We start from the raw sequence: 24,992 nt of genomic DNA, 5'->3' as shown, positions 1-24,992 counted from the left end.
GCAGGAGGAGGAGGAGGGTGGGGAAAGAAAACCCCCAAACAACCTGAGCCTGGCAGGAGAGAAACCAAACTACAGCACAGGCACCCAGGGAGCCTCTGAGCTGGATGCTACAGGAGGGAGGAGGCAGGGAGAGCCCCCAGGGAGGCAGGAGGGACCCTCAGAGAGGAGCCTCAGAGGCAGGAGGAGCCTCAGAGGCAGGAGGAGCCCCCCCTGAGAGCATGCTGAGGGTGGTCAGCAGGGAAGGTGAGGCAGAGCAGCACAAGGAACTCATCCCCCAAGGAGCTGCTGCTCCATTCCCTCCCCAGCAGCTTGGTGAAGCTTCCAGGCTGGGTTGGGGTTGGTTTGGTTTGCTCCTGCGTGAAGGGGGGCAGGGTTCCAGCATCTTCCTTTCCTCTCCCCCCCTTCTGCCAGCAGCTCAGTTCCTGCTCCAAGCTCCACAGCAGCCCCCAGAGCCCCTCCTGGGTCGGCAAAAGGGGAACCGAAGCCTCTCCTCCCCCCCCCCCCCCCCCCCCCCGGGCTTCCACCTCAGCAGGCCAGGGGCAGCCTCTGTCCCCACAGCAGCTCCAGGCCCCCCGGGGAGGTCCTCCCCTGGCCGCAGCAGCGCTGGGGAGGAGCTGGGAGGGGAGGGAGGGAGGAGGCTGCAGGGGGCCTGGCCCTGCCCTCGGCCCCCCGGGGGGGGCGACCCTCGGGGCGGAGGGGGTGAGGGCGGGGGGAGGGGGAAGGAAAGAAGATTCTTCTCCCCCTGGAGCCGTCGGCGTCCACCGGACAGCTCCCCGAGCAGGGTCCGAGGCGCAGGCTCCCTGCCGCCGTCATAGGATGATGCAGCATCTGCAGAAGCGCTGCCGGCTGCCGCCCACCGAGGGCGGGGGAGTGACCGGCGCGAAGTAGGCATGGACCTTGATGTTGGGGAGGTGAGTCTGCAAGGCAGGGGGGGCAGGGCCTCAGGGAGGGCCGGCCCACACCCCCCCCCCCCCCGCCTCGGCACGCAGCCTCCCCCCAGCCCCCAGCCCCGGCACAACCTCTCCCCCCCCCGCCCCGAGGTCACCAACCAGCCCTGCAGCTCCCCTGCTGCCTCCAGCGGCACGCAGCAGGGAGGGCAGGCAGGGGAGACACAGCCTCAAGGCTCAGGGAGTTAGGGCTGGGGGAGCAGCACTGCACAGGGCCAGGAAGGTGCCAGGGCCAGGAAGGTGCCCAGGGCTCAGCTGCACAGGGCCAGGAAGGTGCCCAGGGCTCAGCTGGACAGGGCCAGGAGGGTGCCCAGGGCTCAGCTGGACATGGCCAGGAAGGTGCCCAGGGCCAGGAAGGTGCCCAGGGCTCAGCTGCCCAGGGCCAGGAGGGTGCCCAGGGCCAGGAAGGTGCCCAGGACTCAGCTGCCCAGGGCCAGGAGGGTGCCCAGGGCCAGGAAGGTGCCCAGGACTCAGCTGCCCAGGGCCAGGAGGGTGCCCAGGGCCAGGAAGGTGCCCAGGACTCAGCTGCCCAGGGCCAGGAAGGTGCACAGGGCCAGGAAGGTGCCCAGGGCTCAGCTGCACAGGGCCAGGAGGGTGCCCAGGGCTCAGCTGCCCAGGGCCAGGAGGGTGCCCAGGGCCAGGAAGGTGCCCAGGACTCAGCTGCCCAGGGCCAGGAGGGTGCCCAGGGCCAGGAAGGTGCCCAGGACTCAGCTGCCCAGGGCCAGGAAGGTGCACAGGGCCAGGAAGGTGCCCAGGGCTCAGCTGCACAGGGCCAGGAGGGTGCCCAGGGCTCAGCTGCACAGGGCCAGGAGGGTGCCCAGGGCCAGGAGGGTGCCCAGAGCTCAGCTGCACAGGGCCAGGAGGGTGCCCAGGGCTCAGCTGCACAGGGCCAGGAGGGTGCTCAGGGCCAGGAGGGTGCCCAGGGCTCAGCTGTACAGAGGTTGTTCCTCAGAGCCAAGCTGAGCCTCCCCTGGGGCAGGCTGAAGCCCTTCCCTCTCCTCCTGCCCCTTGGCAGCCAGGGCCCAAGCTCAGCCTCCAAGCTTCTCACTCCAAGGTGCTCCCAAGGGAAGGACCAGGGGAAGGCCTGGGATGGAAGGGACCTCCCAAGGTCATCTTGGCCAAACCCCTGGGGCCAGCAGGGAGCTCCTCCAGCAGGGAGCCTGCCCAGGGCCCTGCCCAGCCTGGCCTGGCTGCAAGGATGGAGCAGACTCTGCCTGGAGAGGGACAGCCTGGAGCTGGAGCTGGCCCTGGGCAGCCTGCAGGGGGTGGCTGAGGTCACCTTGGAGGGTCCCTGCTGGGGAGCACCCTGGGGGGGGGGGTCAGGTCTCAGCTCCTGGGCAGCACCCTGGGGGGGGGTCAGGTCTCAGCTTCTGGGGAGCAGCCTGGGGGGGGTCAGGTCTCAGCTCCTGGGCAGCACCCTGGGGGGGGTCAAGTCTCAGCCCCTGGGAATCACCCTGGGGGGGCTTCAGGTCTCAGCTCCTGGGCAGCACCCTGGGGGGTGTCAAGTCTCAGCCCCTGGGAATCACCCTGGGGGGGGTTCAGGGCCCAGCTCCTGGGCAGCACCCTGGGGGGGGTCAGGCCTCAGCTTCTGTGGAGCAGCCTGGGGGGGGGGGGGTTAGGTCTCAGCCCCTGGGGATCACACTGGGAGGGGTCAGGTCCCAGCTCCTGGGCATCACCCTGGGGGGGTCAGGTCTCAGCTTCTGTGGAGGAGCCTGGGGGGGGTTCAGGTCTCAGCCCCTGGGGATCACCCTGGGGGGGGTCAGGGCCCAGCTCCTAGGGATCACCCTGGGGGAGGGGAGGGAGTCAGGTCTCAGCCCCTAGGGATCATCCCGGGGGGGGGCAGGTCTCAGCTCCTGGGGCTCACCCTGGGTGGGGGTCAGGTCTCAGCCCCTGGGGATCACCCCGGGGGGTCGGGGGGGGGTCGGGGCCCATCTGCCCTGGGTTACCCTGAGTCTCTTGATGCCTGCCCGGGTGATCTGCTGGCAGTCGTAGAGCTCGATCCTCTCCAGGCTGTGGCAGCTCTTGAGGTGCTCGAGGGAGGCGTCGGTGATCAGGGGGCAGTTGTCCAGCTCGATCACCTGCAGCCGCTCGTGGGCGCCGCCGCCGCTGCCCAGCTGCCGGATGCCGTCGTCGGTGATCAGCTCGCAGTGGGAGAGGCTCTGCGCCCAAGCAGCACAGCGCGGCCTCAGCACCGCCTCCCCCGGCCCGCCAGGGGGCGCCCGAGCCCGGCCGGCGGCAGGGCAGGGCAGAGCCCGCGGGGCCCGGGCGGAGCGGCACAGCCTGGCGCCGCCAGGGGGCGCCGCGGAGGGCTCCCTGCGGTCTGCTCCGGGGGGAGGCTGCGGCCCCGGAGGGGCCAGGGGTGGGCAGGGAGGGAGCGGGCAGGCAGCTGAGGGGCACAGGAGGTCCCAGCCTCCCACTGCTCCCCCCCCAGGTGGGCAGCCGAGGGAGGCAGAGGAGACCCAGAGTCAGGGCTCAGAGACTCAGAGCAGGGGCAAGGGCACTGCCCAGGGCCAGGAAGGTGCCAGGGCTCAGCTGCACAGGGCCAGGAAGGTGCCCAGGGCCAGGAAGGTGCCCAGGGCCAGGAAGGTGCCAGGGCTCAGCTGCACAGGGCCAGGAAGGTGCTCAGGGCCAGGAAGGTGCCAGGGCTCAGCTGGATAGGGCCAGGAAGGTGCCCAGGGCCAGGAAGGTGCCCAGGGCTCAGCTGGACAGGGCCAGGAAGGTGCCCAGGGCCAGGAAGGTGCCCAGGGCTCAGCTGGACAGGGCCAGGAAGGTGCCAGGGCTCAGCTGCCCAGGGCCAGAAAGGTGCCCAGGGCCAGGAAGGTGCCAGGGCTCAGCTGGATAGGGCCAGGAAGGTGCCAGGGCTCAGCTGCACAGGGCCAGGAAGGTGCCCAGGGCTCAGCTGGACAGGGCCAGGAAGGTGCCAGGGCTCAGCTGCACAGGGCCAGGAAGGTGCCCAGGGCTCAGCTGCACAGGGCCAGGAAGGTGCCAGGGCTCAGCTGGATAGGGCCAGGAAGGTGCCAGGGCTCAGCTGCCCAGGGCCAGAAAGGTGCCCAGGGCCAGAAAGGTGCCAAGGCTCAGCTGCCCAGGGCCAGGAAGGTGCCCAGGGCTCAGGTACCCAGGGCTCAGGTGCCCAGGGCTCAGGTGCCCAGCTCCACACTCCAGGAGGGCAGAGCTGAGCTGCAGCCTCCTGTGCCTGGCCAGAGCCTGGCTTGCAGGAGGGCTCTGCCAGGCTGAGGGCAGCCAGAGCCTGGCAGCAGGAGGGTTCAGTGTCCTCCAATCCCTCCCCAAGCAGCCTGGGGCAGGATTAGTGCCGGCAGCAGGGCAGGGACAGAGGTCCTGGCAGGGTCAAGTTCCTTAAGCTGAATTCTTCCAAGCCTCTGAGGTCAGGAGGAGGACAAAAGGCCTCCCCCGGGGGCAGGGCCAGGAAGGGCTCTGGGGGAGGCCAGGCAGGGCTGGAGGCTCCCCAGGGGCAGGGGCAGGGCTGAAGGCCTCCCCAGGGGCAGGGCAGGGGCAGGGCTGGAGGCTCCCCAGGGGCAGGGGCAGGGCAGGGGCAGGGCAGGGGCAGAGCTGAAGGCTCCCAGGGTCAGGGGCAGGGCAGGGCTGGAGGCTCCCCAGGGGCAGGGCAGGGCAGGGCTGAGGCCTCCCCAGGGGCAGGGGCAGGGCTGAAGGCTCCCAGGGGCACTCACCAGGACCTGCAGCCTGGGGCAGTGGATGGAGAGCTGGATCAGAGTGCTGTCTGTGATCTGCAGAGGAAGCAGAGCAGCTCCTCTCAGCCTGGGGCTCTGCACAAGGCCATTTTGGGGCTGCCTTGGCCCTTTCTGGGGGCTTTTGGGGTTGTTTTGCCTGCCAGCCCCTCCCCAGAGGAGCAGCTGCAGCCCTCCCACCTGCCCCAGGCGCTGCCTCCCCCCTGAGCCCCCCAGGAGCTGCTCTCAGTCCCTCAGGGCCGAGTTCTGCTGCTCCCTGCCAGCCCCCAGCCCAGGGCAGAGAGCTCAGGGGGTGCTGGGGCTGGGAGGGAGCTCCAGAGGGCATCCAGCCCAACCCCCCCCAGGCAGAGCAGGCTGCCCAGGGCCCTGCCCAGCCTCACCTTGAGCACCCCCAGGGATGGAGGAGCCTCAGGCTCCCCCCTGGGCAGCCTCTGGCAGTGCTGCAGCAGCCTCCTGCTGCTGAGCTGGCTCCTCGGGGGGGGGAAGGCAGAAGAGTTGCTGCTGGGAGCTGCCTGGGGCTTAGCCATCCCTGCCAGAAAGGCTCAGGCTGGAGGGCAGCTCAGAGCTCCTCTGCCAGGGGCAGCTCCCAGCTGGGCTCAGGGCCTCATCCTGCCCCAGGGTCTGCCTGCCCAGCAGCAGGCTGGGGCTGTGCCCCTCCCTGGAGGTGCTGAGGGCCAGGCTGGGGGAGGCCTGGAGCAGCCTGGGCCTGGCAGGGGGCTGGGGCTGCCTGCTCCTGAGGGTCCCTCCCAGCCCAAGCCCTCTCCAGGACTGCAGGAAGGAAGGGAAGGAACAGCCCCACGGCACTCAGCACCACCACAGCTCCTGAGGGCTCTGCCCCAGGAGGGCTCCAAGGCTCCCTGGGGGGCTCCAGGGAGAGGCTCTGAGGGGGGGGCTGGGCAGGGGGCTGGGCTCTGCTCTGGGCTCTTCAGTCCCCCCCAAGGCCAGAGCCCCCTTGGGCCTCCCCCTCCTCTCCTTCTCTGCCTGCAGCCCCCCAGGCTCAGGCTGCTCCCCTGGCACTCAGCTCAGCCTCTGCTCTCTCCTCCACTCCCAACCTCCCCTCAGCTGCTTTGCTTTGGGGCTCTCCTGCCTGGGCCTCTCCTCCCTCCCCCCCCCCGGGCTGTGTTTGATGCTCCCAGCCCCTCCCTGGCCCTCAGCACACAGCCAGCAGAGCTCAGGGAAGCTCTGGGAGCAGCTCCCAGCCCCAGCCCCAACCAGAGCCTGCCCAGGGCAGCACTTCCTGACCCCAAAGCCTGCTCCCCACCCCCAATGCTCCCTTCCCCAACCCCCCAGATGCAGAGGGGCAGCCAGGGGGGGCAGCTCCTACCTGCACACACTCCTCCAGGTCCATTTTCTCCAGCTCATGACAGTTCTGGGGGGAGAGAGAGAGGTCAAAGGGAAAGGCAGAGGGAGAGCAGAGCCAGGAGCAGAGCCACAGCTGGAGCAGGGGCTGGGGGGGCTCTGTCCCCCCAGGGAAGGACAGAACACCCCAGAGGGAAGCTCAGAGCTCTCAGCCATTTGAGGCCCTGCAGGCTTGGGGTCAGGGCAGTGCCACAGGGGGCTCCCCCCAGGCTGCTTTGGGTCACTTGGCTTCCACTCAGACCTTGCCCTCAAAGCCTCAGGAGCTCCAATCCCAGGGGAGTTCCCTCCCTGCTGCCAGCCAGGCTGGGGGGGGCAGGACTTACCCTGGCTAGGGTGGTGAAGCCTACATCTGTGAGCTGGGAGCACCTTGCAACCTCCAATATCCTGCAGAGAGAGAAGGGGCAGAGGCCATGGGGGCAGAGGCCATGGGGAGGAGGCCATGGGGGCAGAGGCCATGGGGGCAGAGGCCATGGGGGCAGAGGCCATGGGGAGGAGGCCATGGGGGCAGAGGCTCTGGGGGCAGAGGCCATGGGGAGGAGGCCATGGGGGCAGAGGCTCTGGGGGCAGAGGCCATGGGGGCAGAGGCCATGGGGGCAGAGGCCATGGGGGCAGAGGCAGTTGGCTCTTCTGAGCCTTTCCACACTCAGAGCCTCCAGGAAGCCACCAAAAGCTTTGGCCTGGTTCAGGCCCTCCCTGAGAGGAACATTTTGCATCCCCCCCTGCCCAGACATGAGTGGAGTTGGGTTGGGGTGGGGTTGGGTTGGTTTGGGGGGGATGAGAAGCTTGGCAGAGCTTGGTGCAGCTCAGTTCATCCTCTGCCAGCCACAGCAGAGGCTGGCCCCAAGGAAGGGGAACTCAAAGGCCTCAAGCCCAGGAGCCCTGAGCAGGCTCTGGAAGGGAGGTGGCAGAGCCCAGGAGCTCCCCAGGGGCTCAGTGCCCAGGGGGGGTTGGGAGCTCTGCACAACCTCTCTGGGCAGCCTGCTCCAGGCCTCCAGCAGCCTCACACCAAACAACTTTCTCCTCCTGCTCAGATGGAGCCTCCTGGGGTCCACTCTGTGCCCCTTGCCCTCTGCCTGGGCAGCACTGAGCAGAGCCTGGCCCCAGCCTCTTGCCCCCCAGGCTCCACTCTGTGCCCCTTGCCCTCTGCCTGGGCAGCACTGAGCAGGCTCTGGCCCCAGCCCCTTGCCCCCCAGCCTTCAGCAGATCCCCTCTGGGGCTTCTCCCCTCCAGCCTAAGCAGCCCCAGGGCTCTGAGCCCTTCCTCCCAGCAGAGCTGGTCCAGTCCCTTCATCATCCTCCCAGCCTCTCCTGCAGCCCCCTGCTGCCCTGGGGAGCCCAACCCTCACCCCAGCCCTGCAGACCTCCTCCCCAGCTGACTCAGCCCCAGGCTGATCCTCTGCCCCAGGCTGTGGGGAGAGCTTACCTGAGCCTTGGGCAGTTCTGCCCCAGGGCATTGAGGATGGCATCTGTGATGTTGGAGCAGCCTGAGGCACAGAGGGACTGCAGCTTGTGGCAGCCTCTGCATATTGTGATGAGGCCTTCATCTGTGACCTGCTGCAGGGCACACACCAGACACCCCCCAGGTCAGCAGGCCAGGGGCAGGGGAGCTGCAGGGCCCTGCAGAGCTTCCCCCTCAGGCTCTGCTGCTTTCCACCCCCCTGAGACTGCCTTCAGCTGCTGCAGTGCAGCCTCAGCAGGGCACAGCCACTGCAAGGGCCCCTGGAGGGCTTGGGCAAGGGACTGCACAGGCAGGGGAATGGTCCTGAGCTGGGGCCAGGGGAGCAGCCAGCCCAGGCTCTGCCTCCTGCCTGCCCCCTGCAGCCCTGGCTCCTGCAAGCCTGGGCCCTGCAGCCCTGGGCCCTGCAAGCCTGGCTCCTGCAAGCCTGGGCCCTGCAAGCCTGGCCCCTGCAGCCCTGGCCCCTGCAAGCCTGGGCCCTGCAAGCCTGGGCCCTGCAGCCCTGGCTCCTGCAAGCCTGGGCCCTGCAAGCCTGGCTCCTGCAAGCCTGGCTCCTGCAGGCCTGGCTCCTGCAGGCCTGGCCCCTGCAGGCCTGGCCCCTGCAGCCCTGGCTCCTGCAGCCCTGGCTCCTGCAGGCCTGGGCCCTGCAGGCCTGGCCCCTGCAGGCCTGGCCCCTGCAGCCCTGGCTCCTGCAGCCCTGGCTCCTGCAGCCCTGGGCCCTGCAGCCCTGGGCCCTGCAGCCCTGGCTCCTGCAGCCCTGGCTCCTGCAAGCCTGGGCCCTGCAAGCCTGGCCCCTGCAGCCCTGGCCCCTGCAAGCCTGGCCCCTGCAGCCCTGGCCCCTGCAAGCCTGGGCCCTGCAAGCCTGGGCCCTGCAAGCCTGGGCCCTGCAGCCCTGGCTCCTGCAAGCCTGGCCCCTGCAGCCCTGGCTCCTGCAAGCCTGGGCCCTGCAAGCCTGGCCCCTGCAAGCCTGGGCCCTGCAGCCCTGGCTCCTGCAAGCCTGGCCCCTGCAGCCCTGGCTCCTGCAAGCCTGGCCCCTGCAAGCCTGGCCCCTGCAAGCCTGGCCCCTGCAAGCCTGGCCCCTGCAGCCCTGGCTCCTGCAGCCCTGGCCCCTGCAAGCCTGGCCCCTGCAAGCCTGGCCCCTGCAAGCCTGGGCCCTGCAAGCCTGGCCCCTGCAGACCTTCCTGCTGGGAGGCCAAGACTAAGCCCCAAGCCCCTGCCATGCCCAGGGACCCCTCCCCCCCCAGCCCAGGCTGCTCAGGGCCTCATCCAGCCTGGTCCTGAGCACCCCCAGGGAGGGCACAGCCACAGCCTCCCCTCTGCCAGGCTCTCCCCAGCCTCACTGCCAAGAGCTTCTTTTCCCCCTCCCCAGCCTCAGCCTCCCCTCCCCAAGCTTCCCTCCCTTCCCTCCCCTCCTGCCACTCCAAGCCCTGGCCCAGAGTCCCTGCCCAGCTCTCCTGCAGCCCCTCCAGGCCCTGGGAGCCCTCCAGGCCTTGCTCCTGGATGAGTAACTCTGCACTGAAAGCCACTGAGTCAGGTCAGAGAATCCCTTCCTCCTCTCCAGGCTCAGCCTGCCCTGCCCCAGCTCAGAGCCATTGCCTCCTGTCCCAGCAACCAAGCCCAGAGTCCCTTCCCAGCCCTCCTGCAGCCCCTGGCAGGCAGCTCTGAGCTCCCCCCTGGAGTCTTCTGCAGGCTGCAGGCCCCCAGCTCCCTGAGGCTGAGCTCCCAGCAGAGCTGCTCCAGCCCTGGGGCCTCCCTCCAGCAGCTCTGTGGCCTCCAGGACTGGCTGGAGCTGATCCTGCAGGGCTCAGTGCCCTGAGCACAGAGGGGGGGCTGGAGCTGGGAGCTCTCAGCAGCTTCTCTTACCAAGCAGGTTTGGAGGTTGAGGGTGAGCAGCTCAGGGCAGTGGGCACCAATGTACTTGAGGGCTTCATCCTCCAGCTGCAGGGAGAGAAGAGAGGCAGAGACCAAAGCAACCTCTGAGGAGCTGAGGCAGCCCTGGGGGCTGGGAGGCAGCTCAGAGCTCAGCTGCTCCAAGCCCCCTCCATGCCCAGGGACAGCTCTCAGCCAGGCTCAGCTGCTCAGGGCCTCATCCAGCCTGGCCCTGAGCACCCCCAGCCTGGCAGGAGGCAGCCACAGCCTCCCTAGGCAGCCTGGGCCAGAGCCTCAGCAGCCTCACACTGAGCAACTTCTGCCTCAGCTCCACTCTGACCCTGCTCTACCTCAGCTCCCCTCTGCCCCTGCACCAAACAGGGAGCCCCTGCCTGGGGGCAGCACCCAGGGAGCCCTGCCTGGGGGCACAGCCTGTGGCAGTGCTGTGGGCACCAAGCAGAGCCCCTGCCTGGGGGCACAGCCTCTGGTAGTGCTGTGGGCACCAAGCAGAGCCCCTGCCTGGGGGCACAGCCTCTGGCAGTGCTGTGGGCACCAAGCAGAGCCCCTGCCTGGGGGCACAGCCTGTGGCAGTGCTGTGGGCACCAAGCAGAGCCCCTGCCTGGGGGCAGCACCCAGGGAGCCCTGCCTGGGGGCACAGCCTGTGGCAGTGCTGTGGGCACCAAGCAGAGCCCCTGCCTGGGGGCAGCACCCAGGGAGCCCTGCCTGGGGGCACAGCCTGTGGCAGTGCCAGCCATGGGAACTCAGCTGCCCCCCAGCTTCCTCTCCCCTCTGCCCCCAGCTGCTGAGCCTGAGCCCAGGCAGCCTGCAGAGCCCTACCTGTGTGCAGCCCTTCAGGAAGAGGGCTCTGAGCCCAGCACAGCCTCTGACCAGGGCCTGGATGCCATCCTTGGTCACTTGGTCACACCAGGAGATGTTGAGCTGCTCCAGCAGTGGGCAGCCCTCACTGGCAGGGGAAAGGGAGGGGAAAGTGGATTGGGGCTGGGAGCAGATTCTGCTCTCAGGGCATTGCCATCCCTGCAGGACAGCTGGGCACAGGCCCAGAGCCCCCCAGGGGCTGCCCCCTGCCCCACACTGCCCTGGCTGCAGCCCAGCCCAGGGAACAGCTGAATGAGAGCACAGAGGGAGCTCAGCTGGCTCACCCAACCTGGAACCCAGTGGCCCAGGGCTCAGTGCTGGGAGCTCCTACCTGAGTGCCTTGAGGGAGAGGTTGGTGATGGAGGTGCAGGAAGCCAGGTCCAGGTGCCTGAGCTTGGAGCAGAACTTGCTGAGGCTGGTGCAGGTCCTGCAAGAGAGCACAGCACACACTCAGGGCTCTGCTGCAGGGCACAGGCAGCCTGGCCCAGAGCCACAGCAAGGCTGGGGGGGCAGAGGGACCCCTGGAGAGCAGCCAGGCCAAGCCCCCTGCCAGGGCAGGGCAGCCAGGACACAGCCAGGGGGGGAGTTGGAAGCTCTCCAGAGCAGAGGACTCCACAACCTCCCTGGGCAGCCTGCCCCAGGCCTCTGCACCCTCCCAGGGACAAAGGTTTCCCTTTCCAGGGGCAGCTGCTCTGCTCCAGCTGCCCCCAGTGCCCCTTGGGCTGTGCTTGGGCAGCTCCCAGCAGGGCCTGGCTGCAGCCCTCAGCATCTTCCTCCCCAGCACTGAGGCAGCCCTCAGGCTGCTCTGCTCCCAGCCCCCAGCCCCAGCTGTGCTCACAGGGAGATGTTCCAGGGCCTGCAGCAGCTCTGTGCCTCTGGCCTGGACTCCTCCATCCCCTTCCCTGAGCTCCTTCTGGAGCTGGGGGGGCCCAGAGCTGGACACAGTATCCCAGCTGTGGCCTCAGCAGGGCACAGGAGAACCTCTCTGGACCTGCTCCCCACAGCCCTCCTGGGGCTCTGTGGCCACCAGGGCCCAGTGCTGGCTCCTGGGCACCCTTCTGGCCCCCAGGACCCTCAGGTCTCAATCCCCCTGAGGGCAGAGGAGGAGGATGGAGCCTGGGGGCAGGGCAGGAGGCTGTGCTGGGCTGCCAGGGGCTTCACTCACGCATCTGTGATCTTGGTGCAGCCATTGAGGTTGAGCACTTCAATGTTCCTGCAGTTCTGGGCAAAGGTCCTGTGGGGAAGGAAGGAGGACACTCAGTCAGCTCTGCCCTCAGCTCTGCCCACAGCCCTGCAGCTTCTTCCAGAGCCTGCCTGCAGCCCCTGGAGAGCTCTCTGCAGCACTGAAACAAACCAAGCTGCCTTCTCCTGCTCCTCATCCCACCCTTGCCACTTGCCCCTGGGCCTGCCTGCTGCAGCTCTCAGCCCCAGGCCCTGCCTGCTGCAGCTCTCAGCCCCAGGCCCTGCCTGCCTGCAGCTCTCAGCCCCAGGCCCTGCCTGCTGCAGCTCTCAGCCCCAGGCCCTGCCTGCCTGCAGCTCTCAGCCCCAGGCCCTGCCTGCTGCAGCTCTCAGCCCCAGGCCCTGCCTGCCTGCAGCTCTCAGCCCCAGGCCCTGCCTGCCTGCAGCTCCCAGCCCCAGGCCCTGCCTGCCTGCAGCTCTCAGCCCCAGGCCCTGCCTGCTGCACCTCTCAGCCCCAGGCCCTGCCTGCTGCACCTCTCAGCCCCAGGCCCTGCCTGCTGCACCTCTCAGCCCCAGGGCCTCCCTCCTGCAGCTCTCAGCCCCAGGCCCTGCCTGCTGCACCTCTCAGCCCCAGGGCCTCCCTCCTGCAGCTCCCAGCCCCAGGCCCTGCCTGCTGCAGCTCTCAGCCCCAGGCCCTGCCTGCCTGCTGCAGCTCTCAGCCCCAGGCCCTGCCTGCTGCAGCTCTCAGCCCCAGGCCCTGCCTGCTGCAGCTCTCAGCCCCAGGCCCTGCCTGCTGCAGCTCTCAGCCCCAGGCCCTGCCTGCCTGCTGCAGCTCTCAGCCCCAGGCCCTGCCTCCCTGCTGCAGCTCTCAGCCCCAGGCCCTGCCTCCCTGCTGCAGCTCTCAGCCCCAGGCCCTGCCTGCCTGCAGCTCTCAGCCCCAGGCCCTGCCTGCCTGCAGCTCTCAGCCCCAGGCCCTGCCTGCTGCAGCTCCCAGCCCCAGGCCCTGCCTGCTGCAGCTCTCAGCCCCAGGCCCTGCCTGCTGCAGCTCTCAGCCCCAGGCCCTGCCTGCTGCAGCTCCCAGCCCCAGAGCCTTGCCTGCTGCAGCTCCCAGCCCCAGGCCCTGCCTGCCTGCTGCAGCTCTCAGCCCCAGGCCCTGCCTGCCTGCTGCAGCTCTCAGCCCCAGGCCCTGCCTGCTGCAGCTCCCAGCCCCAGGCCCTGCCTGCCTGCTGCAGCTCTCAGCCCCAGAGCCTTGCCTGCTGCAGCTCCCAGCCCCAGGCCCTGCCTGCTGCAGCTCCCAGCCCCAGGCCCTGCCTGCCTGCTGCAGCTCTCAGCCCCAGGCCCTGCCTGCTGCAGCTCCCAGCCCCAGGCCCTGCCTGCCTGCTGCAGCTCCCAGCCCCAGGCCCTGCCTGCCTGCCTGCAGCTCTCAGCCCCAGGCCCTGCCTGCTGCAGCTCCCAGCCCCAGGCCCTGCCTGCTGCAGCTCTCAGCCCCAGGCCCTGCCTGCTGCAGCTCTCACCCCCAGGGCCTCCCTCCTGCAGCTCTCAGCCCCAGGCCCTGCCTGCTGCAGCTCTCACCCCCAGGGCCTCCCTCCTGCAGCTCCCAGCCCCAGGCCCTGCCTGCTGCAGCTCTCAGCCCCAGGCCCTGCCTGCTGCAGCTCTCAGCCCCAGGCCCTGCCTGCTGCAGCTCTCACCCCCAGGGCCTCCCTCCTGCAGCTCTCACCCCCAGGCCCTGCCTGCCTGCTGCAGCTCTCAGCCCCAGGCCCTGCCTGCTGCAGCTCTCACCCCCAGGGCCTCCCTCCTGCAGCAGCTCTCACCCCCAGGGCCTCCCTCCTGCAGCTCTCAGCCCCAGGGCCTCCCTCCTGCAGCAGCTCTCACCCCCAGGGCCAGCCTGTGGTTCAGCCCCAGCTGCTCCTCAGCTGGGGGCAGGCAGAAAGAGCCCTTGGAAAGGCTTCTCCCCAGGCCTGAAGTGGGAGACAGAGCCTAAAGGCCCCAGGTCCCAAGTGGTCAGAAGCTCTCCCAGAGCTCAGTGGGAAGCTCTCCTTCAGGGACCTCTCAGTGCCCAGCAGCAGCCTCTGCTCTCTCCTGCTCAGCTCACCCCTGGGCTACTGGGACCAGCTCTGGGCTGCCCAGCTCAAGGGAGGCAGAGAACTGCTGGGGGGAGTCCAGGGGAGGCTGCAAAGCTGCTGAGGGGCCTGGAGCAGCTCCAGGCAGCAGCCTGGAGCAAGGGCTGGGAGCCCTGGGGCAGAACAGCCCTGGGGCAGAGCAGAGCAGCCCCGGGGGGGGAGCTGAGCAATGCTCAGCAAGAGCTAAAGGCTGGGGGGGGGGCAGAAAGAGGCTGGGGCCAGACTCTGCTCAGTGGTGCCCAGGGACAGGCCAAGGGGCACAGAGTGGAGCCCAGGAGGAGAAGGCTGTTTGGGGTGAGGCTGCTGAGCCCTGGAGCAGGCTGTGCAGAGCTCCCAACGCCCCCTGGGCACTGTGCCCCCGGGCAGGCTGCTGGGGCAGGGCAGGGGTGGGCTGGGGGAGCTCCAGCAGTTCCCTCCCAGCCTCCACCCCACTGCTGGGGCTCTGTGGGGCCTGGGGCCTCTCTGTGTGCCCCTGGGGGGCAGGCAGGGGCCCAGCAGTACCTGAGGGCATTGTCCCCCACGCCCAGGCAGCCTCGCAGGCTCAGCTTCCTCAGGAACCCTCCACACCTCTTGGAGATGTTCTCCACCACTCGACCCTGGGGGGAAGACAGAGAGGGTCCCAGGGGCATCCAGAGGCCACCAGCTGCCCCCAGGACCCCCCCCCCCAGAGCTGAGCTCAGCATCTGGCAGCTCAGCTGCCCTGGGCCCACAGGGAGCCAGGGGCACCAAAGCTGCCCTGAGAGCGAGCTGGGGGCAGGGAGGGGGAAGGATTCCTCCAGCTGCTGAGGAGGGAGAGGCAGAGAAGCTGAAAGCTGCTGAGGCTGAGGCTGCTCCTCCAGCTCACAGCTCCTGGACCTCAGCAGAGGCTACAGCAGCAGAGCCAGCAGAGGGCAGCAGGACCCCCAGGGCAGGCCATGTGCTGCCCCCAGGGGGCTGCCCAGGGAGGGGTGGTTGGGGTCCCAGCCCCTGGGGATGGCCAAGGGGAAGGCCCTGAGCAGCCTGAGCCGGCAGAGGATGTCCCTGCTGACTGCAGGGGGCTTGGCCTGGCTGACCTCTGGAGGTCCCTCCCAGCCCAAACCACCCTGGGGGGAGTCTGAACCTTCCCCTGCAGGCAGGGGTGAGGCAGAGGCAGCTCAGGAGGTTTCCTTTGCAGCTGGGCTGCAAACATTTCCCTTCAGGGGACCCTAGGACAATGCTCTTCCAGTTCCACTCTGCCCCCAGGGTAAGCCTCCAAAGCCTCTTTCCACCAGGAGCTGCTCTGCCCCCAGCCCTGCTGCTCCTCCCAGCTCCCAGGGCCACAGCAGCTCCAAGGGAGCAGCTCCCAGAGGGCATCACAGGAGCAGCTCAGGCCTCAGCCTCCCCCCTGCCCTGCTTGACATTAAAGGCAGGGCAGGGACACTCTGCAGGCCGTGCCCAGGCTGCCAGGCAGGGCAGGGACACTCTGCAGGCCGTGCCCAGGCTGCCAGGCAGGGCAGGGACTCTCTGCAGGCCATGGCCAGGGTGCCAGGCAGGGCAGGGACACTCTGCAGGCCGTGCCCAGGCTGCCAGGCAGGGCAGGGACACTCTGCAGGCCGTGCCCAGGCTGCCAGGCAGGGCAGGGACACTCTGCAGGCCATGGCCAGGCTGCCAGGCAGGGCAGGGACACTCTGCAGGCCGTGCCCAGGCTGCCAGGCAGGGCAGGGACACTCTGCAGGCCGTGCCCAGGGTGCCAGGCAGGGCAGGGACACTCTGCAGGCCATGGCCAGGGTGCCAGGCAGGGCAGGGACACTCTGCAGGCCGTGCCCAGGCTGCCAGGCAGGGCAGGGACTCTCTGCAGGCCATGGCCAGGCTGCCAGGCAGGGCAGGGACTCTCTGCAGGCCATGGCCAGGCTGCCAGGCAGGGCAGGGACACTCTGCAGGCCATGGCCAGGCTGCCAGGCAGGGCAAACATTGCTTTGAGGGCCAGGGGGGGCAGCAGGAATCCTGCTCTCCCAGGCAGCAGGGTGCCTGATCCCTGCCTGCAGGGCAGACACAAATCTCCCTCCCCTCCTCCTCCTCTGCTGCTGCCTTCAACCTCCTGCTCCAGAGGGCAGAATTCCTTCCATGCTCAGAAGCTGCAGGAATGAAGCAGGGCTGGGGGGCAGGAAAGGGAAGAGCCTGCAGGCAGTGAAGGGAAGCAGCCCCAGGGCTGCAGGGGGGGCTGGAGCAGGGCTCTGGTGGGAGGGGGAAGCCCTCCCTGAGCTGCAGCTGCATCCCAAGCAGGGCACAAGGGCAGCCAGAGGGGGGCTGGGTGCCACTGGGTACCTCAATGTCCCTCTGGAAATCAAAGAGGTCAATCCTCTGCCAGTTGCTGCCATCCAGGGCCAGAACGTTCCAGGCCTGCAGGGGGAGGGAGGGAGGGAGGAAAGGAGGGAGGGAGGGAGGAAAGGAGGGAGGGAGGGAGGAAAGGAGGGAGAGCAAAGTGGTTAAGAGGGGAGAGAGCAAAGCAGGCCAGAGCCCAGCCCAAGGGCAGCAGCAGAGGCCCAGGGCCAGGCTGGATCCTTTCAGCTGGGCTGGAGGGGGCCAAGCCCCAAGGGAATCACAGCCCAGGGGGAGAGGGCAGCTGGGGAGGCCCCAGGGTGCTGCCAGCAGCACTGGGGGGAACACAGGATGAGAGCCCTGGGGCTGAGAGCAGCTCCAGAGGGGACCTGAGCAGTGCTCAGGGAGAGCTAAAGGCTGAGGGGCAAGAGGCTGGGGCCAGACCCTGCCCAGGGGCAGGGCAAGAGGCACAGAGTGGAGCCTGGGGGGCAAGAGGCTGGGGCCAGACCCTGCCCAGTGGTGCCCAGGGACAGGGCAAGAGGCACAGAGTGGAGCCCAGGAGGCTCCATCTGAGCAGGAGGAGAAAGCTGTTTGGTGTGAGGCTGCTGGAGGCCTGGAGCAGGCTGCCCAGAGAGGTTGTGCAGAGCTCCCAACCCCCCCTGGGCACTGTGCCCCTGGGGAGCTCCTGGGCTCTGCCACCTCCCTTCCAGAGCCTGCTCAGGGCTCCTGGGCTTGAGGCCTTTGAGTTCCCCTTCCTTGGGGCCAGCCTCTGCTGTGGCTTGCAGAGGATGAACTGAGCTGCACCAAGCTCTGCCAAGCTTCTCATCCCCCCCAAACCAACCCAACCCAACCCAACCCAACCCAACCCAACCCAGCCCCAAGCCAACCCCAAACCAGCCCCAACCCAACCCCAAACCAGCCCCAACCCAAACCAACCCCACCCCAAACAACCTCAAACCAACCCCAAACCAACCCCAAACCAGCCCCAACCCAAACCAACCCCAAACCAGCCCCAACCAACCCAACCCCACCCCAAACAACCTCAAACCAACCCCAAACCAGCCCCAACCCAACCCCAACCCAACCCCAACCAACCCAGTCCTGCCCCAACCCCAACCCAACCCCACCCAACCCCGCCCCAACCCAACCCCACCCAAACCAACTCAACCCCCAAACCAACCCCAACTCAGCCCTGCCCCAACCCAGCCCCACCCAAACCCACCCAACCAACCCCAACCCAACCCCAAACCCACCCCAACCAACCCCCCCCACCCCAACCAACCCCACCCCAAACCCCACCCAAACCAACCCAACCAACCCCACCCCAAACCCCACCCAAACCAACCCAACCAACCCCACCCAAACCCAACCCCACCCAAACCAACCCAACCAACCCCACCCCAAACCCCACCCAAACCAACCCAACCAACCCCACCCAAACCCAACCCCACCCAAACCAACCCAACCAACCCCATCCAAACCCAACCCCACCCAAATCAACCCAACCACCCCACCCAAACCCAACCCCACCCAAACCAACCCCACCCAAACCCAACCCCACCCAAACCAACCCCACCCAAACCCAACCCCACCCAAACCAACCCAACCAACCCCACCCAAACCCAACCCCACCCAAATCAACCCAACCACCCCACCCAAACCCAACCCCACCCAAACCAACCCCACCCAAACCCAACCCCACCCAAACCAACCCAACCAACCCCACCCAAACCAACCCAACCAACCCCACCCAAACCAACCCAGCCCCAAGCCAGCCTTACCCAACCCCAACACAACCCAACCCCAACCAACCCCAACCCATCCAACCCCCACCCCCAACCCCACCCCAACCCCAACCCAACCCCACCCCAACCCAACCCCACCCAAACCCACCCCAACCAACCCCAATCCCACCCAACCCCACCTCAACCCCACCCAACCAACCCCAACACAACCCCAACACAACCCCAACCCCACCCAAACCCAACCCAACCCACCCCCAACCCCAACCCCACCCAAACCCAACCCAACCCCAACCCAACCCCACCCCACCCCACCCCAGGCCAGCAGGGGGGAGGAGCAGCCTTACCCTGGAGACCTGAGCACAGCGACAGAGAGTGACCACATCCAGGAAGGAGAAGATCCTGCAGCAGGAAGGGACAAGAGAGACCCCAGACCCCCCCACACACCTTTAGTGCCCCCTGAGGGCTGCCACAGAGAGGAGGGGGGGGAAACAAAGGGCTGAGAGGAGGGGGGGTGGGAAAAAGGCCTGGAGGCAGCAAAAGGTTTGTGTTGGCTGAGCTGGAAGCTGCTGGTGTGAAAAGAGCAGAGCCAGCAGCTGCCAGCTGAAAGCAAAGCCAGGAGGAGGGGGGGGGGGGGAAAGAAACTCCCCTGCCACCCCCTGGGGGCTGCTGCTCACAGCCCTGAGTGAGGGCTGCAGCTGAGGGGGGGGAAAGAAACTCCCCTGCCACCCCCTGGGGGCTGCTGCCCACCTGAGCACCCCCAGGGAGGGCACAGCCACAGCCTCCCCTCTGCCAGGCTCTCCCCAGCCTCACTGCCAAGAGCTTCTTTCCCCCCTCCCCAGCCTCAGCCTCCCCTCCCCAAGCTTCTCTCCCTTCCCTCCCCTCCTGCCACTCCAAGCCCTGGCCCAGAGTCCCTGCCCAGCTCTCCTGCAGCCCCTCCAGGCCCTGGGAGCCCTCCAGGCCTTGCTCCTGGATGAATAACTCTGCACTGAAAGCCACTGAGTCAGGTCAGGGACACCAGAAGAGAGAAGGCAGCAGAGAGAAGCCAGAATCAGCCTCTGGCCCTGCCCTGCCCTGCCCTGCCCTTCCCCTCCCCTCCCTTCCCTTCCCCTCCCCTCACTTCCCTTCCCTCCCCTCCCAGCTGAGCTCCAAGCTCTCCTCTGCCAGGGCTCCCCAGGCCCTTCCTTCCCTCTGGGTGCTGGGAGCCCCTCAGAGCTGGCTGCAGCAGCAGGGTTTGGGTGCTGGGAGCACCCCCAGGCTGCCACCCCCCAGCCCAGGCCAGCCCCAGGCTCCCAGCTGGAGCTGCTGAGCCCAGCCCAGGGCCACAGCTCCAGGGGGGGCTGGGGGAGGGCAGAGCTGCAGAGAGCCTGAGCTGCTGGAGCTCTGCCCACCAGAGGTGCTGAACATCTGCCACAAAGCCTTGCTGGGGGGCTCAGGGGAGGGCAGAGGAACCCAGCTGGGGGTCAACAGCCCCAAGGGCAGAGGCAGAATCCTCCTGCCCAGCCTGCAGCTGCCCCTTGCTGCTCAGCCAGGCCCTGGGCAGCCCCTCCACCCCCAAAGCCATTCGGCACCCCCAAAGCCCCAGGGGGCTGCTGCAGAGCTTTGCCCTGCCCAGGGGCCCAGGCCAGGGCTGCTGAGCTGCCCACAGAGCCCAGGCCAGGCCCCAGCTGAGGGCCCCAGGGGACTCTCACCGCAGCAGCAGCTCCTTGGGCAGCTTCTTGTTGATGGCAGCCTCGTCGTTGTTGGAGAACATCTGGGGACAAAGGGCAGAGGTGAGGCAGGGGCTGGCCCCGGGGGGGGCAAAGGGCTGGCCCCGGGGGGGAGCAACCCTGCTGGGCTGCAGGGGGCAAGGAGCCAGGGGCTGCAGGGAGGGCTGCAGGGAGGGCTGCAGGGGGCTAGGAGCTGGCTGCAGGGAGGGCTGCAGGGAGGGCTGCAGGGAGGGCTGCAGGGAGGGCTGCAGGGGGCTAGGAGCTGGCTGCAGGGAGGGCTGCAGGGGGCAGGGAGCTGGCTGCAGGGAGGGCTGCAGGGGGCTAGGGGCTGGCTGCAGGGAGGGCTGCAGGGGGCTAGGGGCTGGCTGCAGGGAGGGCTGCAGGGGGGGCTGCAGGGGGCTAGGGGCTGGCTGCAGGGAGGGCTGCAGGGGGCAAGGAGCTGGCTGCAGGGAGGGCTGCAGGGAGGGCTGCAGGGAGGGCTGCAGGGGGCTAGGAGCTGGCTGCAGGGAGGGCTGCAGGGGGCTAGGAGCTGGCTGCAGGGAGGGCTGCAGGGAGGGCTGCAGGGAGGGCTGCAGGGGGCTAGGAGCTGGCTGCAGGGAGGGCTGCAGGGGGCTAGGAGCTGGCTGCAGGGAGGGCTGCAGGGAGGGCTGCAGGGAGGGCTGCAGGGAGGGCTGCAGGGAGGGCTGCAGGGAGGGCTGCAGGGGGCAAGGAGCTGGCTGAGCATCCCAGGGCAGCTGCTGGGCACAGCAGCAGAGGTTGGGCTGGGCTGGGAGGCAGCTCAGTGCTCAGCTGCTCCAAACACCCCTGCCAGGGGCAGGGACACCTCAGCCTCACAGCCCCACAGCATCACCAAGGTTGGAAGAGAGCTCAGAGCTCATCAAGCCCAAGCTGGCACCACAGACCTCATGGCTACCCCATGGCTCCAAGTGCCACATCCAGTCCCCTCTGGAACACCTCCTGGGCTGGGGACTCCACCACCTCCCTGGGCAGCACATCCCAGTGGCCAACAACTCTCTCAGGGAAGAACTTTCTCCTCTCCTCCAGCCTAAACCTCCCCTGGCACAGCTTGAGACTGTGTCCTCTTGTTCTGATGCTGCTTGCCTGGGAGAAGAGCCCAACCCCCACCTGGCTCCAACCTCCCTGCAGGGAGTTGCAGAGAGCAAGAAGGTCTCCCCTGAGCCTCCTCTTCTGCAGGCTAAGCAACCCCAGCTCCCTCAGCCTCTCCTCCCAGGGCTGTGCCCCAGACCCCTCCCCAGCTCTGTTGCCCTTCTCTGGACACCTTCCAGCAGCTCAACCTCTTTCCTGACCTGAGGAGCCCAGAGCTGGACACAGGACTCCAGCTGTGGCCTGAGCAATGCTGAGCACAGGGCAGGATGAGCTCCCTGCTCCTGCTGGCCACACTGCTCCTGCTGCAGGCCAGGATGCCCTTGGCCTTCTTGGCCCCCTGGGCACACTGCTGGCTCCTGTTCAGCCTACCATCAACCAGCACCCCCAGGTCCCTCTCTGCCTGGCTGCTCTCAGCCACTCTGCCCCCAGCCTGTAGCTCTGCCTGGGGTTGCTGTGGCCAAAGGGCAGCCCCTGGCACTTGTTGAATGCCATCCTGTTGGCCTCTGCCCATCTGCCCAGCCTGGCCAGGTCCCTCTGCAGAGCCCTTCTGCCCTCTCCCTGACCAACTCCTGCCCCCAGCTTGGTGTCAGCTGCACCTTCCCTGCTGACTGACTCAGTGCCCTCCTCCAGATCATCAATGAAGATGTTAAAGAGCACAGGGCCCAGCACTGCTCCCTGGGGCACACCACTGGTGCCTGGCTGCCAGCTGGCTGTGGCACCATTCACCACCACTCTCTGGGCTCAGCCTCCAGCCAGTTCCTCACCCAGCTCAGAGAGCTGCTGGCCCAGCCAGGGGCTGACAGCTTGGCCAGGGGTTGGCTGTGGGGGATGGTGGCCAAGGCCTTGCTGAGGCCCAGGCAGACCACAGCCTGCCCCACAGCCCCCAGGAACCACCTGGGCAGGGAAGGGATCAGGCTGGAGAGGCAGGACCTGCCCTGCCTAACTCCCTGCTGGCTGGGCCTGAGCCCTTGGCCATGGTGATGATGATGATGATGGTGGTGCCCTCCCCCCATGGCCCCAGCAGGCTCAGAGCTGGGCAGGGAGCTGCAGCAGGCCCTGAGCTGGGCAGGGAGCTGCAGCAGGCCCTGAGCTGGGCAGGGAGCTGCAGCAGGCCCTGAGCTGGGCAGGGAGCTGGGGAGGGAGCTGCAGCAGGCTCTGAGCTGGGCAGGGAGCTGGGCAGGGAGCTGGGCAGGGAGCTGGGCAGGGAGCTGGGCAGGGAGCTGCAGCAGGCCCTGAGCTGGGGAGGGAGCTGCAGCAGGCTCTGAGCTGGGCAGGGAGCTGCAGCAGGCTCGGAGCTGGGCAGGGAGCTGCAGCAGGCTCGGAGCTGGGCAGGGAGCTGCAGCAGGCTCGGAGCTGGGCAGGGAGCTGCAGCAGGGAGCTGCAGCAGGCCCCGAGCTGGGCAGGGAGCTGCAGCAGGCTCTGAGCTGGGCAGGGAGCTGCAGCAGGCTCCGAGCTGGAGGGGGGAGCCTGAGCAGGGGCCTGGACTCATCCTGCCTGAGGGCAGCCCTGAGGAGAAGCTCTCCCAGCACCGGGAGGGAGGCTCTGGAGGATCTCCAAGCCACAAATGTGAGGTTTCCCCACTCCTCCGTGCCCCCTCCCCTCCAGGCAAGCTGCTCCCAGGGTGCTCTGCCTGCTCCCAACCTCTCTGCAGGGACCCAAAGCTCCCAGGCCCAGCTCCTGGAGCCAGCCAGGCTGCACTCCCAGCCCCCTGCCTCCCCCAGCCCCACGCTGCCAGCGCCCAGAGGCCACAGCAGCACCGGGGACCCTCCCCCCCCCCGCTCATCCTCCATCCCTGGTGGAGGATGAGGCCAATCCCAACCCCCCCCCACTCCAGGACACCTTTCTGAGCTGCGGGGCTGCCCCCCACCCACCCCCCGGGGCTGATCCTGCTGGCACCAAACGCTTCTGAGCTCCCCCAAGGACCCCAGCAGCCCCCTCCCCCCCCAGCGCCCCCCCAGCCCCGTGGGCACAACCACATCTCCCCCAGCCCCGGGGGCACAGCCACATCTCCCCCTCCCAGCCTCAGGGGCACAGCCACATCTCCCCCTCCCCCTCCCAGCCCCAGGGGCACAGCCACATCTCCCCCAGCCCCGGGGGCACAACCACATCTCCCCCTCCCCCCCCCAGCCCCGGGGGGCACAACCACATCTCCCCCTCCCGAGCAGGCAGGGAGGGGTTGGGGATTCCCCCCCCTCGTTTCTCCCAGCAGGGGCAGCGGATCCCGGGGGTGCTGCTGCCCCTCCTGCTGCTCCCCCCCCCGCCCCGGACGCCCCCCCCCCGGGGGGAAGGCAGCAGCTCCACAGCCTGCCCTGTGCCCCAGCCTCTTTCAATCGCTCTGATTGTTCAGCCCTCAGCTCCTTCCGGCCGCCCCAGGGTTCTCCACCCCCCCCCCCCCCCCAGCACCTCCCCACCAGCGATTTTTGCCCTCCCCCCACCCCCAAAGTTGCTACCAACCCAAGCTCCGGGGCCACCTCCCTGCCCCTCCCTCCCCCAGCGGCCTGTTGTGCTGTTCCCAGCCTCTCCCCAGCTCCCTTTCCCTCTCTCCCTCCTTCCCTCCGGCACCAACTTCGCCCTCGTCCTCCCTCCCCCTCCCCCTTCCCTTCCCCTCTCCCCCCCGCAGCAACACGTCGGCAAGCAGCAGCCCTCTGTGTGTGTGTTCCCCCTTCTCTCCCTCCCTCCCCCCCTCCTCCTCCTCGTGGGGGGGTCTCTATCAGACAAGGGGGGAGGGGAACAGACAGACCCCCCCCAAAAAACCAGGCAGGGGAGGTGGGGAACGCGACAAGAAGTTTCCGACTGACTTCCTTCCTCTCCTCTCCCCTCCCCTCCTCTCTTCTTCCCTCCTCTCCCCTCCCCTCCTCTCCTCTTTCCTCCTCTCCTCCCCTCCCCTCCTTCCCTCCCCTCCCCTCCCCTCCTCTCCTTCCCTCCTCTCCTCTTCCCTCCTCTTCTTCCCTCCTCTCCCCTCTCCTCCTCTCCTTCCCTCCTCTCCTCTTCTCTTTCCTCCTCTCCTTCCCTCCCCTCCTCTTCTCTTTCCTCCTCTCCTTCCCTCCCCTCCTCTTCTCTTTCCTCCTCTCCTTCCCTCCCCTCCTCTTCTCTTTCCTCCTCTCCTTCCCTCCCCTCCTCTTCTCTTTCCTCCTCTCCTTCCCTCCCCTCCTCTTCTCTTTCCTCCTCTCCTTCCCTCCCCTCCTCTTCTCTTTCCTCCTCTCCTTCCCTCCCCTCCTCTTTCCTCCTCTCCTTCCCTCCTCTCCTCTCCCCTCCCCTCCTCCCCTCCCCTCCTCCTCTCCTCTCCCCTCCCCTCCTCTCCTTCCCTCCTCTCCCCTCCCTTCCTCTCCCCTCCCCTCCTCTCCCTTCCTCTCCCCTCCCTTCCTCTCCTCTCCTCCCCCCTCCCCTCCCCTCCTCTCCCTTCCTCTCCCCTCCCCTCCTCTCCTTCCCTCCCTCCCAGCGCTGCTCGCAGGCCTGAAGCTAAGTCCTGCCCCCCCCCCAATCCCGGGGCGACCTCCCCCCATCTCAGCCCCATTCATACAGGACCCCCCCCCCCGCCGCCACGGTTCGGTCACAGAGGGGGAGGGGGACACACGGACACGGGGGGGGACACACGGACAGCCCCGGCGGGAGGAGGGGGGGGGGAAAGGGGGGGGGGAGGCCAGGCCGGGTTTACCCGGCCTGGCCTCCCCCCCCCCCTTCCCCCCCCCCCTCCTCCCGCCGAGCCGAGAGGCCTGGTCGCAGGGTGGGGGTGGGGGTGGCCCTCACCTCAAAGCGGCTCTTGGTGACTCCGTTCATCTCCCTCCGCATGGCGGAGCCGGGGAGGAGGAGGAGGAGGAAGAAGAAGAGGAAAGGAGGGGAAGGGAAGGGAAGGGAAGGGAAAGGAAGGAGCCGGCGGAGGGAGCTGCCGAGGCTCCTCCGGGGCCTCCACCCGGCGCCGCCGACCGCCGCCGAGGCTGCTCCGGCCTCAACTTCAACCCAAAACAAAAACACTCCGCACCTGCCAACAACGAGCGCGCTGATTGGCCAGCGCCGGGCACGGCGGCTGGGCGGAGGGGGTTGGGGGTTGAAGGGTTGGGGGGGGGGGGGGAGCGGAGCGGAGCCCAGCCGCGGCGGCGGGCACCAGCCCCCCGGGGGCGGTGTCGGTTGTTGGCCCGCAGCAGGAAGGGGTGGAGGGGGGAGGAGGAGGAGGAGGAGGAAGGGGAGAGGTAAGGCCCCGGGAAGCTTTGCGCGTCCCCGCCGCCCGCACCTACCCCGCAGGCCGCCGTCCCCATCGCGTCGCCGCCGCCGCCGCCGCCGCCACCGGGCTCCTCCCGCCTTTCCCCCCCTTCACTCCCCCTCCCCGAGGCGCCCGGAGGGGGCTGCTGAGGGGCGGCCGCTTTTGGCTGGACAGGAGGATCCCTCGGCCCCGGTCCCCTTACAGCGGAGACCGGGAGGTGCGGGACCCCTCCCACTCGATTCCCCCTGCCGCAGAACCCGCGGAGTGCTAGCCCCCCCCCGCCTCCGCAGGACCCCCCCACCCCCCCATCCCGGTCCCCTTCACTGGAGCGGTGCAAGACATCCCCGCCCCCCCATCCTCTTCACCGGATACCGGGGGCTGCAGGAACCCCTGCACTCTTTCCTTGAACACCGGGGGCTACAGAGCCCCCCCTTTTCACCGGGGGCTGCA

At 68.4% G+C, this 24,992-nt stretch overlaps 1 protein-coding gene across 1 annotated transcript; it reads right to left on the bottom strand.

The window, feature by feature from the left end:
• Positions 1-504: 504 nt before the first annotated feature.
• FBXL20 (F-box and leucine rich repeat protein 20) lies at positions 505-24,414 on the bottom strand. The gene is made up of 15 exons (XM_068166979.1): positions 24,092-24,414; positions 19,220-19,281; positions 17,876-17,930; positions 15,793-15,867; positions 14,011-14,105; positions 11,376-11,444; positions 10,542-10,637; positions 10,172-10,298; positions 9,329-9,403; positions 7,433-7,563; positions 6,334-6,394; positions 5,976-6,020; positions 4,634-4,690; positions 2,894-3,106; positions 505-917 (listed from the first exon to the last, which is right to left on the bottom strand). The coding sequence occupies exons 1-15, from the start codon at positions 24,131-24,133 to the stop codon at positions 810-812; spliced, it is 1,311 nt and encodes a 436-aa protein (XP_068023080.1). The 5' UTR covers positions 24,134-24,414; the 3' UTR covers positions 505-809.
• Between the last annotated feature and the right edge of the window lie 578 nt (positions 24,415-24,992).

This window comes from Melanerpes formicivorus, unplaced genomic scaffold (genome assembly GCF_026170545.1).
Source record: "Melanerpes formicivorus ecotype bairdi unplaced genomic scaffold, bMelFor1.0.p_v2 SCAF_112, whole genome shotgun sequence".
Lineage (NCBI taxonomy): Eukaryota > Metazoa > Chordata > Aves > Piciformes > Picidae > Melanerpes > Melanerpes formicivorus.
The sequence above is the reverse complement of the archived record's forward strand: the minus strand, read 5'-3'. Positions and strand labels throughout refer to the sequence as shown.

Coding starts and splice junctions, on each gene's coding strand:
- FBXL20 (XM_068166979.1), bottom strand. CDS start 24,133: ATGCGGAGGGAGATGAACGGAGTCACCAAGAGCCGCTTTGAG. Junction 14,106..15,792: donor ATTTCCAGAGGGACATTGAG/GTACCCAGTGGC, acceptor TCTTCCCCCCAG/GGTCGAGTGGTGGAGAACAT. Junction 6,021..6,333: donor GCTTCACCACCCTAGCCAGG/GTAAGTCCTGCC, acceptor CTCTCCCCCCAG/AACTGTCATGAGCTGGAGAA.